Raw genomic sequence first — 14455 nt, forward strand, 5'->3', positions numbered from 1 at the left:
ATTCAGAAGACCACAATCCACTGTAAAACCTCAGAATACCATATTTAAATAAATTACTTGTTTTCTAAATGTCTGTTATGAAACCTCTTTTATATTACTCAAAATACTGATTGCTGGGAAAAATTCAGGCAACACATTCCTACTAAAATAAATTAATGCCAACAAACATTAATTTAAAAATGTTTGCAGCTGCTAATGAGGAAAGTTCTGGAAACCTGCAGCTATAATTTTTGGCCATCTTCACTGACAAATCAAGTCACACACAATTAAGACACAATTATTGCTATTAAAAGTTATAAAGGTTCATCTTGCTAATTCAGTTATATACCATGATAATCTCAGTTACAAATCTAATTAAAATAGTTCGTGATATTTTCTTCCCCTGTGTGTTCCATATAAATGTAAATCTAGCTATGAATTTAATTCAAAGGAGTATTTTCAAAGACTACCTGATTATTGTCATGATGAAATTTCTAAACTGTGGTCACTTGATATAATGGATTTTACAATTTCCCAAACCATTTTACTACATTAGACAAAATCATAAATCATCTTTATTATACTACACTATGTTCTGAAGTGATACAATGTCATAAGCAAATACAGTAAATGCCTCATCAATTCAAACTGAACAAGAAAGTGGAACTGATCTTCATGTTACTGGGAGCTTTTGGTATATTCTTTATATTTTTACATGATGCCAACCTTGTTTCACTGAATGAGTAGTGTGTACAGAGAAGGAAAAATGGATGAATGAGGAAGGGGCTGGCAGGGATGCACAATCACAACGATCAAGAATCCTCTGGAAAATTACTGGTCACATCTCCCTTGCAAAACATTATTTTCAGTTCAGTGACAGTTCACAGAACGCATATTTTCCCGCAGAAAAATACTCCCTCAAATTTCCCCTTTTCCTTTAAACAAACTTATACTAACGAAGTTCACGACCGTTTTCAATTCATGAAATACATACAATGTTAATACAGAACTACACAGATTTACCACAATATTATCAAGACATGAAGGTAGAAGATCCATGCACTCAACGGATCAATTTGATGCTACAGCCAGCTTCATCATTCAGAAAAAGTATCACCTGATAGCAATTTCAGGTTTAAACTGTTTATTCTCCTCATTTTCAAAAATCTTCTCCACACAGCTCATGTGTAACCTGGATTGAAAGTTGAAGCCTCGAATCAACGCAGAAAATGGTCCACCACGTTTAAATTTAAAATGTAGGCACTAGCTAAAAAAGGAACCAATTTTCATTTGGAACTAATGAGATGGTATGATTTACATATTTACGAACATGATTTTGTTACTCCCAATATATTTTCCCAGACAGAAGTACATGAAAATAATAAATGCTGTATAAGCTAGTGTGAGCATTATGTTTTCTGGATCTTGCCTGCTAGTAGATCCACTAGCATCATGTTACATAACGCTGAATGCAACTACTTACCCGAATGTGCTACAAAATTTGTTGGAACCGGAATAGAGATCAAGAATAACACATGAGTTTCAAATAAAGTGTTATCAGTTAACAATTTCTCCTCCTGATTCTGATACCCATTTACCAATATCCCATAAACATTTTTAATCATCATATACCAATATCTAATTCTTGTACCAAATTTTAATTAAAGGGTATAATGAATGGTCGCCGATGTTCATAAAAATTGCAACGTAAAGGAAAGTCAACAACTAAACATGTAAGGCAAATAAATTTCACTTGTCCACTTTTGATTGTGCAATATGCACAGTTTTGTATACTAAAAGTACAAACTACATAACATTCAGAATAAAAGGAACATGGAAAATTTAAATTTGATAAACCATCATCCTTTTATGGAAAACAAATGGGTGCAGTTCTCATCACTGAATTAATAAAATAACCAGAAATTATTAAATGTATTTACTGTCACTTTTCACTTATATGAATATCCTGACCACAATATATTAAGAGTCCACTACATTAAATTTACAATAAAATCAATTTCTTATATGAAAATTCCAGTCCTTATTCTTTGCAGCTGGAGTTAATGTATACCTCTGGCTTTCAAGGATAAGCTACGTTGACTGCCGACGGTTTCCAGAAACCATTTAACAAACTGGAATCCCACCTGACATTCAACATACATCTCTTCTTCTTCTATGAATCTCCGGTCCGTATTCGGTCCATGGCCTCCTCAATTTTCCTCTTCCATTCGGTCCTCTGTTAGGTCTGTCTGTCCGAGGCTTTGATTGAGGTTTCGAAACATCTTCCTTTTTATGGTGCAAGGTTGTTAGCCTTGCGACCAATCCCTAACCTGGAGGACCAGCTAGTGTATATTACAGACACCAAAATGGAGTACCAGCAATCATCAAAACATTAGATAAACTTTAAGAGACAACTTTGCTTATCTTTGAAGGCCAAAGACTTACATTCTTATATAAAAGATTCATATTACATATAGCAAAGAAAATGCTATATTCCCCATGCAAAATTAATAGTAACATCCGACTAGAAAAAGAATATTTCTTTACATATTAATTTTACAAACTTATGTAAACCTTATAATTAGCACATGTCAAGTAGCACCATCAACATTAGCCTATATCTCTCAGATAATATAAACATAAAGATGTGTTATTTACATTATTAAAAATACAGCTTGCCTTTCAATTTGTGCATCGGCTACAACACAACATCAGTTGGTGATATCTCACAGATGAAAAAGTTAATAGAAATAGTCCATCCAGTTAATCTATTTTTTAATAATTAAAAATTGCTATGAAGTTCTGTTTAAATTTGTATTATTATATTTAATTATCATGAACCATTAATACGAATTTTTAACAGCAACGAGTGACATAAAATACTGTAAACACAAATGAAAGAATCAAATAAGAGAAATAAATTAACAAACATGGTAAGTCAGTAAGTAAGCCGAAAGTAAAACCACACACAGATTTCCCGCAATATGCGATCATTTGTTAGTACTAGCTGGCGTCACCTTCCAAGGCTCTAACCGCAGACTCAAATTTGTTCACAAAACAAGCCACGAAGAAAAATATTCTTTCAAGGACCGACAACTATGCCGCAAACACACGTACAAGGAAATATTACCCGTATAAGGCGAGACGTATTTACTGAATGCAGTTATCCACAAATGATGCACAAACTTTTCTCATGCTCACAAGTTGGTAAAAAATAATGCAAGAACAGTAATACCAACACAATTGAAATTGGAAGTACTGGATTGAGCAGACTGACTGGCATTTTATAATACATTGAAAAATGTTTTACATTCTCATGGCTTGTCCTTATAGTGTTTGCTATGAGCGACTCCAATTTCACAAAGTGTGCACTCACAAATTACAAAGTATCATAGTAGCTTTGAAACTTCCCATGACGAGCTGCACAGAACCACTACAGCTAATGAGACCTGGATTTATCACTTTCAACATGAATTCAAATGTAAGATTTGAGGTTTTCACAGCGGTGAGTATGAAGATTTCTGTCTTCTGGGTTGTTGCGCTGTGTAGTCTGATCGATGTTAACCAATGTTTCAGATGATGATAAATCGCCCTGATGACGGAGGCAGTATGACCTCTGAAACATTCGTTAACATCAACCACACTACACAGCGCAATAACCCAGAAGACAGAAATCTTCATGAATTCAAATGTGTCAGTGCAACATAAAGATATTAGATCATTCATGTTCAAAAGCTGTACCGTCAACTGGGAAAGTGATGGTTACAGCCTACAGAGATGGTTTGTGATGTACCCCTGAAATGTTTACAGGCATGGGGAGAGTAATCCTGACATTTTCCCAAGCAATTTCCCCCCTTTTGGCCTGTTAAACAATCAATTATCTTGATAACAAATGCTTTGTTTGCAACACAAAAATGAAAACTGCTCCAGGATGATAGATCTGATGGCAGACAAAGACTTTCTATACACCAGGGTTTCATGCCCCAGACGAAATATGGGACAGCTGCTTTAAACTGCAGTAAATGCTTTTTATGTAGATAAATAACAAGACTGGGAAGGCGTACACTGACATTCCGAATGTATTAAACCTGTTCCAACAACGTCCTTCAGTCCTCGTTGTGCTAACGTGTTTCGATGTCGCTGACATGCGACAGTGAGTCCCAACAACGTCGGTACCCACTGTTGTGAAACACTGACACTGATCATGTGGGATGCCTACCTCTTAGAAAAAAATGTGACAGAAACTAACACAGATGAGCCCATAAAGCGTTCTTTACCCACGCTGGATCACCTAAAGAGTTAAGTTTCCACCCATCTGCACAAAAGTATATTTTCCATTGAATTCGCAACTCGGTTACTTACTCACTGACTTTCCCTCACATTTCCATCATACATATAATGAGTATAATTCTAGTAGTTTGTCTGAGATACTTAAAATTATTTTAAAAAAATTACACAGCCTACAATCATGAATATTTGTATACATGGTCTTTAAGGCTTTATACGGGAGCTTTATGGAAAACATAGCTTTCATTTCTTAAAATTCCAGAACTTGAATAAATTCGGTACGGTCTCGAAGTATGTTATAATTTAGCTGATACCGTTGAATTTATAAGAATAAATGTATTTTGTTCAAATCAAATGTCATGAATGAAAGTTACTGACTGCAGTCAAGTAGTTCCAAATCAGTTTTTCAGAATAATTTTTCGAACTGACTTTAAGCCTTCACAATCATTCAGTTAATGCTGATTCTACTTTTGAGTGCTGGCACCCAAAAATAAATTAATTTCATTATGGCAGAGAAATCAAATATTGAAGCAGCTTAGATTTTTTATGAGAAAGAACAACAGAAGGCATATTTATCTATTCCTAAACTGGAATGTGGTATAAAAAGCCATCTTCATGGCTGCTCTGGATTATAACAAAGGTTTGTGATGCAAGGACAATACCAACCTATTTTAGAACAAGCTTTAATTAAGTTATGTATAATTCAGAAACTGCTCTTGAAATATCATTAAAATTGAAGATTGCCGTCTTCTGGGTTATTGCGCCGTGCAGTCAGATAGATTTCCACCAACCTTTCAGAGGTCACACTGCCTCCGTCATCACCCTGATGATAGACGCAGTATGACCTGTGAAACACTGGTGGAAATCTACCTGACTGCACAGCGCAATAACCCAGAAGACGGCAATGTTCAGGCTCACCGCTGTGAAAACCTCAAATCATACATCATTAAAATTGTATGTCTTTCTGATGGCAATTTGGATTTGAATAAATATTACTTGATGAGCACAATTAGGGGGGGGGGGGGGGAGTTAAAACAAGGCTTTTATAAACGTGTGTTACCAAGAAGTATTGTAAATTCGTTTTTAATTAAAATTTTCTTCGCTCTTAAAGTATTTCATGACAATTTAAAGCAAATGAACTAATGCAAGCGAGGCTACATGATTTTAAAATATTCATGTGAAATTAAATATTTAAACGTAGAGTTACATACACGAAAACAATTTATTCTAGATTAAATCTGTGCAGAACACTTTTCAGGCTGTCTTGCCTCTACCTGTACGCAGGACAGCACAACACAGAAAAAAGCGGACAAACATCCATGGCTTGAGTGGGATTCGAACCCACGGTCCCAGCGACTGAGCGGCAGAAGGCCCACGCCTCAGACTGCGCGGCCACTGCGGGCCCCCAATGACCACAATGGTAAATTAATATAATTTATGACCTCAATAATGACTGCAATAGGTGTACTTTAATTTCAACTAGTAACAATATTTTATATATTTTTGTCATCTGATCAGCATCTTAGTATCTGTTTTTCTTGCATTAATTTAACTGCATTCAAATAATCAAAATTATGAGCTAATGAAATTTGTTACGCTATTATTTAACATCTCAAATTACTTATAAATGTTGTGTTTTGATAGTATTATAATAATAATAATTCTCAAATACAAAAGAAATTAAAATTATATTTTCCATACACTGTACCGAAAAGGACCGCTTCATTGCCCCTAACTTTTCAGCAACAAAAATATTTATTCTCACAAAATTTATCCAAAACAGAAAGGCGAAAAAATACAGGATGAACAATATTTAGTGAACCAGCTGTTGAACGAAACACAACCTAAGAGGACACAGGAATGTCCATGGCTCTTCACAAAATAATATGGAAGAGTGATCACAGACGGAGTGGCTGTTACTGTTTTTTTTAGCAATCAGGGTTGAGGAACAGCAGCGTCTTCAGATTTGTCCTGTTCTTGAATTGTCAACTGGTTTTCTTCACGATGTTCGTTTCCGTCGGCTTCGTCCTCTGCCGTTTTAATTTCCTCTCTTATCTCCGCGGCGTGACTAATACCTGGAGAGTTGGAGAGAACGATGGTTTTAGAGTGCGATACATCACCAGAACCATCCTGAACTGGTGCTGCCACAATTACGCTTGTTTCTTCTGACTGTGCCGGACACTCAAAGTGAACACAGTGGAAAACCTGGAAAATATTTCAAGCACACTTCTATATACGAGTACCAAAGAAACCTAGCTGTCACACTCCTTTCTCCAGAAATTTCTGCTTTGAAAACCTGGCTGTATATTATTCTTAACCCTTGTTTGCTGAGGTGAATAAATGGATCCAACAGATGCACGAAATAACGAGCAGATGGACAAAACTGTGTAATGAGGAACTTCATAATTTTTATTCTTCACCAAGTATTACTAGGATAATAAAATGAAGGACAATAACATGGCTGGAACATTAAACATACAACAGGGAAATAGGAAATTCATTCAACATTTTAGTAGGAAAACCTGAAAGAAAGTGACCACTTGCAGCAAGAGGTTACATGGCACGATAAAATACGACGATTTTCACGCAGCTTATCACCCATAAAAGATGTGATAAAGTTTCACATAGCTCAAAAATTTGTATCTATTTATCTAAATTCACCTAATAATTGCACAAGTCATGTATAGTATTCTGTCAATCTCCTTCAGAAATTCTGTAAATGGTACCTCATTCGCTGTGTTGTGCGTTCCCACAATGCGAATAAAGACAACTGGCCTTGGTTCAAACTTCAACGTCTGCCAAGATCTGCAGATTTCGTGCGTTTTATCGACCACCAGTTCCCACTCCCACATGTTGACAGAGACCTCTACAAAGTAGCTGTAACTGCGATCATCGCAATCCCACAGCAGCAATCTAGAATGTTACAACAAAATAAAAGTATCAGAGAAAATGAACAATGAAGTCCTCATACTTCAAAGGACAAGTGCAACAGAAAAAACACATTTTCCAAATACATTCTTTGTGATTTTACAACCTCTGTGAACTTTCTAACTTTGGTCTGTCAATAAGCAAACAACGCACTTCATACTCTCCTTACTGGGATACTGGCAACGACCCGTTCTTCAAGTGCCTGAGCACTGCAGGTCCCAACGTTTTGTTGGCTTGATCTTTAGACATTCGGTATGACTCCTTGGACGAGGGATCGGCCCGTCGCAAGGCCTCTACCTGTACACAGGACAGCACTACACAGAAAAACGCGGACAAACATCCATGGCTTGAGTGGGATTCGAACCCACGGTCCCAGCGACCAAGCGGCACAAGGCTCACGCCTCAGACCGTGCGGCCACTGCGGACCCCATACTCTCCCTAACACTAATTAATTATTTACAAATGTTAATAGTACAATATGAATACACGGTTTACAAGATGTCCTGGCAGTTAGCAGCCATCCTGCATACACATCGTCAAAAGATTACAATATTTATATTATTTACATTTTACCTTATGGAACCAATCATGTAAGGCTGTCCTAGCTGGACCAAAATGGCTCCACTGCCCAGCTGATGGCATGTGTATCCTGAATCCCAATCATAGTTTTTCGTTTCTCCATTTAACAACATATTTCGACTGCGACTCACCCCTTCAATCACAAATGCACTCTTACTGATGGTAGCCACATTTTCCTTTGGTACTGAAACATAGCAAAGATGCTCAATAAGTACAGAAAAAATACAACACAAAACCCCATAATTTTCACAGAGTAACTATCAATGATTTAAATTAATTTTAATAAACTTCTCTTTATTCCCAATATCTTTTTAAACGTGAGTGTGAAAACACAGCCAATCAGGTTCGTAGTGACGGTGATGCTGTTGTTATATTATTAGCAATGTTTTGTTTTTTGTGCTGTATCTGTAAGTGGCCATTTGGCTGTTGTTAAAACAATAACAGTAATATCATCATCAACAGCATCTTCTATTTGTGCACAATGGAAAATTCCTGAATCAACAAAACCCAAACATAATACCACACTATAAAGGTGACGGTCCCGCGCCGTAGCAGCGCGGTCTGCGGCATCATGCTTTGGACCGGTGATACGGAATGCGTGCTGGTTTGAGTCTCGGGGAAAGAAATTTCTCATGAGTTTTACGACCTGTGTATGGGACCGGTGCCAACCCAGCATCGTGAGGAAATTGGGGAGCTACAATGGGTAGCGTAATCCGGTCATGAAAGCTAGCAATGGCTGGGGGTTCGTCGTGCTGACCACACGTCACCCTGTATCTGGTTGGATGATTGTTCACCTCTTCTTAGGCATGAACGTGAGGCCAGCAGTCAAGATAGTCGGCTTTGGCTCTCAGAGGGCTGTTACGCCACGGATTATTTATAAAAGTGACAGAACTGATACATTTTTTCCTGAACGAAAACTGCGCTACAAGCATTAAGCACGTGACACGAACTTACCAACAAGACCATTCTGAAGTTCAACACTGTTGTGTGTAAACATGGCTTCAAAGGACACAACATGAAACACCTTGTTCACAGTGTTATTCGTTCCAACGATGCGAATGTATCGGACGACACGAGGCTCAAAATACAAGTACTGCCAAGAGCGACAGTAAAAACGGGTATGCTCAATTACACGAACCCAATCCTTTTGGTCCACTGAGACTTCAATGTAATATGAGTAGGATCTGTAACAGAAAAATAGCAACATGTACAGTCTGTCAATTCTACGTTCGGACCTGCAGCACACGATACGGCACAACGCCCTAACACAGTTGGCTTCAAAAAATAATGCCTGAGCAAAAGTAATGACTTTCAGTACCTCAGATCCCTATCCCATAGTAACATTTTGATGTGATTGATAATGGCTTGCATTCCTAACTTGATCAAAATGCCATGGTCCCCCGACTCGTTGATCGTGTGTCTGGTGTAGCCTCGCTCCATGTCATAATTGTGGCTGTCTCCGTCCAGCAGAGCTGACCGCATCTCACCTTGCAACACCTGGGTTCCATGTCTTGGATGTGCCACATTCTTATCTGGCACTGCATCAAGACAAATAGTAATAAATACAGAGATATAATTACAAAAATTAAATTGTCTTTTGATGTCGGAGTTACTTGAACTTTCACACTTGACAATTTCAACATAATTTTAATGCAACTCCATATCCTCTTCAGTTTTCTCCCCTGTATCTTCTTTCCTTGTCACTTATTATTTATTCTATATTTATTCATACTTTTTCCTCCTTTCCATCCTTGAAAAACCCTCTCTGCTTTCACTTCAAAAACTGTTATATTGTCTTATTTCAAAATTGCCAAAAATCAGGATATACAAATAATTAATTTTATTGGTTCTTTTCTATGTCATCTCTTACTCTAAGGGAAGAACAGAGAAATATTTGGACATAAGAAGGATGAAATAAAAGATTAATTAAGGACATAACATCTATGAGAAATTCATGACTTATCTGGGATAATTAAATGTAGAGCACCACAAAGAACTATACGTATGGCTAGACAAAGAATACGTCCAGATTTTTTGTGGGAAAACTCTCGGAACGACAGAGGACGAGAACATTAATATGGTTCTCGGGAAGGAGGGTAGTAAGGATGGGATCAGAATTGGTTCTGCATCACGTTCAATGACAGTCTTCTGTATTAAGCGGCCCATCCACGTACGAGTCAGGCTCGGCGAGCTTGACTCGTGAGCCGGGCTCAGATATATTTCACCACACATGCGTAGCAGACTCGGCTCGTGACACCCCACCCATAGGCGAGTCTGGCTCGATGGAACCCGAGCCGAGCCAGACTCGTACGTGGATGGACCGCTTTAGCGGTACTGGACTTCCAGTTTCTGTGACCGCACAAACCGTCAAACATAAACACCATACAAAATACCACCTGTCAACAGATTGTTCATTACTAGAAACAATTTTTAATTGAAACTCTCAGCACGCACAAAAGAAAATTCCAACATAATGACCACTGTACTTTCCAATACTTACTCAAACATCCTCTGTAGTTAAGATCAGAATCTCGTGCCTGCGTCCTTGCTTGGATAGCATCTAATATCGTATCAGGACTGACCAAACCAGCTGGTCTCACAACTCCAAGCAACTCCGACAATGACATAAGTGGGAGTCGAACAACACTCAAAATGTCATTTGCATCTTCATCTGGATTGGCTTGAACCCATTCACAGACAGCACGAAAGATTTCCACCTCAGGTGCATAGAAAGAGTCACGGAGAATTAATTCTTTAACGGCACTCTGAAAAATGAGAATAATATGCAGTCACATTTAAAATATAACGTAAAAGTAGATAATTAAATACAATACACATCAGACAGATTTAATGTTAATCACCATTTAAATGCTTGTATAATGTCACTCCCTTCTTAAAAACAGCATTAATTGATCGATTTAATTTTCATACTTGTTTCCAGTTCTATTATGTTACTTGAGTTAAAATATTTTCTTACAGCAGATAGTTGCAAAAATGTTTCGTGATGAATGATGTCCGAAGCATGCCGATCCATAAAGGAAGAGCAGACTCGAGTAAGGAACTGAAGTTGGTAAAGTCGGGAGGCATCAAAGATGATGCACACATTGCGAATCTGAAGAATTTCTCGCAGGTAGTCTGAGATGGAAGCTTCCAAATCCACAAATCCGTACTGGTGAGCCAGACCTAAGATATCTAAGATAACATCTTCCTGTCATGGCAGAAACAAAAACCCAGTGAAAGGAAAAGCACATATTTTCACAGAAAGATATTTGGCTTATGAGAAATGGGACTTTCACAGCAATGAAAATGAGGAGTGTGGTCCGTAGGGTTATGACACCATATAGACCAGGGGTGGCCACCCCAAATGATCTTTCGGGCCACTTTGGAAATGCATCGTAACTCCGCGGGCCACATATAAAATTATATATCCCCATATTAGATTTAGATACACTATAGACATTTTTTTGGAGTGAAAAATTGAAACATAATGAGTTATTATTATTGTGTTTACTATTATTCTTAAATGTAAACATAGATAATATAATAATAATGAATAAAACAGGCAATATCTGTCATATATTCGCAAGAATATTATTTTAAAATCAAAGTTAATTTTTTCTCATAATTTCGACAGATAATTTTTGAATATATGGATGCACAAATAATGTATTTTTTTAATACATTGGTTTTCACTACTTTGGCCATTATAAAATAAATATATTTTGTAAAAGTGTGATGAATCTCGCGGGCCGGAAAAATGTTCAAGGTGGGCCACATGCGGACCGCGGGTTGGCACCCCTGATATAGACTCACAGATGGTTACTGACATTCCTTTGAAACACTAGCAATGCCTACATGCCTATAGACATCATAATGCATTTGGAATGAAGCAATCACAATCTAATTCAAGGTTCTTTCCTGGCATTTGCCTGAAGGGACTGAGCAAAATCACAAAAAAACCTCAGTCAGGACAGCTTGTCTCTGTGGGTCAAGACATTAACCCAGAGTTGGTAACATTTCTTGTTTGAATGTAGCTGGAGGGGTGGTGAATGGTAAGGCAAAAAGAGTTGGGTAGGAGAGGTTACAACATTACAAGAATTGTGGGAGATAAGAAAAGTGGCAAACTATGTTTAAACTGTTTCCAAGCAAACAGAAACAGGAACTCAGTCCAGAGATAAGATATAAAACTGCAGTGAAATACATTATTTATAATTACAACAAACAGGAAAAACGTTAATAAATACACTCCAGAACTTACAATATTTTAATAACATACCTTTTGATTTGCAAGTGACATATGTCCTGTATAAATATATTTCAGCAATCCTTTGAAGGCTCCTAATGATGTTCCTTTCAATTCAATTTCTGACTGCTGAGATTCTCTCATGCCTCCATACAGCAGAGCCCTGTAATATCATTGTTGTAACAGTGCTTGATAATATGCACTTTACAAATCATGTATCTTAGAAGAAACCATATGGTGATTACAGATACTATAAGGGCATGCACACACTTTGAGACTGTGTTCTACTACTTTAAGAAAATGTCTTTCTGCTCATCCACAACAAACTTACTGTGAGGTTTCTCCAGCAAACCACGCCAAAGGTACTGAATATATATATTTTTGTCAAAGTTTACCAGTACAGTTGTATCATGTAATTAAAATTAGTTCAAATTTTGCATATAATTTTAAATGTTGCACAGCTGACAAGTTACCTGAAGTATTCACTACGAGCTGCCAATATGACTTTGTGGCCATGGAAACGTTGTCCATCTACAGTAAGAATCACGTCGCTGTATTCATCATTCAGAAACAGGGCACCAATATGTTCCGACAAATAGTTAATGTGTTCTACTTCGCCTGTAGGTGCATTAGGACCAAGGTGATGATGGCTGCTCATTGTGACGGTGAAATACAGAATTTGAATTCTTCTAATCAACTGTGCAATGCAAAAAAAAAATAGTATGAATGAGATTACCACTACTAAAAATCACTTTAATTATAATAATTCTATCACATTAATAACTACATTAAAGCACGAGCTGACGATTGTACTAACCGATAAAATGAAATCTGTACATATAACACACAGACAACCGTCAACGCCGTGACAGATACAAACACAACACATACACCGACATTTTTATAAACGGCAAATTCTTCAAAGAGAATGAAAACAGACGCAACCGTGGAGAAGAAGGCGCACAGCTACGATATTAGTAACTAGAAAGCAAAGTAAACAGGAGTCGGGCAAAGAGAACGAACGCAAGGCAACTTCCTTTTCCTACCGCTAGATGTACTGAAGGACTATTGAATGAGACATCTTTTGGAGACTTTGCATACTAATTGAGAAAGATTGAAAATGTCCACCTGTGCATGAGATTATTTTAAAATACGTATGCATCCAGACGTTTATCTGGATAGTTGGATGGAAAATAAATGTGAAATAATTTCATCTCGCAGATTACATAAATTCACAAAACCTTTTTTGCCTCGGTAAAAATATTCATGAAGTTTTATTATACAGAATCATATGTAAAAAAGGCAAACATAATTAATTTCTTTAAAACAAACGTAGAACTCCACAGGAAGTCATGATGGGTTTTTGAATGAGTTTCCTTTCATCCTACAGGCCTATAAGCATCCTTGTTTGCTTGGTTAGCGGTTGTCTGAACATCGCTAATGGAAATGTACGGTCATGGATTTTGTTCATGGGTTCTTAACTAGTTTCCACAGCTCCTCCCGTCAAATCTTCTCTCCTACAGCACGCAAATTGAATCGAGCTCTGGCAGATAAGGCTTTGAGATGACGAGATAGAACACACATTTCATCCTATGTATTAGCTCCATACTATCAGAAAGAAGATGCACCCAGAAAGACTTACCCTTAACCCACGGAACACTCACTTACAATTCCACACTTGCTTTCTTACATGTACGCTTTTCCCTTCAGTCCTCACGTAACACGTTTTAAAGATTCACACTAAGATTATTAAACCTCAAATAAGAACAGAACACAGGCCTATGTATATGTTTATAAATAATATAAACACAGAAAAGGGTGGAGGATGTTAATCCGAGCTGAAAGTGCTGTAAGAGATTTTCAACGTGTTTCTAAATTCGTGATTTAAAATAATAGATGAAATGCACTTAAAAAGATTAATTACTATTTAATTAAACACCAAGTCTTTAGAAAGTACGGGACCCATTGGGTAGGATGCTGGGTAAGCCCTATTAATGGACTGGACGTGGTGAAAAGAGAGCTTTTTGATTCTTCACAGAGACGTCAATTTGAGTTAAATGTAATTTCAATGGCGTTAAAGTATATTAAAACCTACGGATTTGTCGCGATTAATGTACATTATCATTTGAAGATATCCGTCTTCTGGGTTATTGCGCTGTGTAGTCTGGTCGATGTTAACCAACGTTTCAGAGGTCATACTACCTCCATCATCAGGGCGATTGAGTATGAAGATTTCTGTCTTCTGGGTTCTTGCGCTGTGAATTCATCGCCCTGATGACGGACGCAGTAACGTTGGTTAACATCGACCAGACTACACAGCGCAGCAACCCAGAAGACAGAAATCTTCATACTCATCGCCCTGATGACGGAGGCAGTATGACCTCTGAAACGTTGGTTAACATCGACCAGACTACACAGCGCAATAACCCAGAAGACGGA

General features: G+C 37.4%; 1 protein-coding gene across 3 annotated transcripts in view; it reads right to left on the minus strand.

The window, feature by feature from the left end:
* Positions 1–1900: 1900 nt before the first annotated feature.
* BTBD9 (BTB (POZ) domain containing 9) overlaps positions 1901–14455 on the minus strand; it is a 161936-nt gene continuing 149381 nt past the window's right edge. Inside the window, exons 1-10 of one of the 3 annotated variants that reach the window (XM_087359600.1) lie at positions 12834–12987; positions 12490–12713; positions 12050–12179; positions 10751–10981; positions 10274–10538; positions 9092–9311; positions 8728–8957; positions 7768–7957; positions 6993–7179; positions 1901–6341 (exon numbers count right to left, since the gene is read on the minus strand). In XM_087359600.1, coding sequence (XP_087215726.1) covers positions 6318–6341; positions 6993–7179; positions 7768–7957; positions 8728–8957; positions 9092–9311; positions 10274–10538; positions 10751–10981; positions 12050–12179; positions 12490–12713; positions 12834–12905 — 1773 coding nt within the window. In that variant the 5' untranslated portion in view covers positions 12906–12987 and the 3' untranslated portion in view covers positions 1901–6317. Of the gene's footprint in view, positions 6472–6992; positions 7180–7767; positions 7958–8727; positions 8958–9091; positions 9312–10273; positions 10539–10750; positions 10982–12049; positions 12180–12489; positions 12714–12833; positions 12988–14455 lie in introns of those variants that run through there. The other 2 variants (XM_022086804.2, XM_022086805.2) reach the window with 2 other exon arrangements.

The sequence above is a fragment of the Zootermopsis nevadensis genome, unplaced genomic scaffold, assembly GCF_977971745.1.
Source record: "Zootermopsis nevadensis isolate Lab colony 2312 unplaced genomic scaffold, Znev_1.0 Znev_ptg000032l, whole genome shotgun sequence".
In the NCBI taxonomy this organism is placed as follows: Eukaryota; Metazoa; Arthropoda; class Insecta; order Blattodea; family Termopsidae; genus Zootermopsis; species Zootermopsis nevadensis.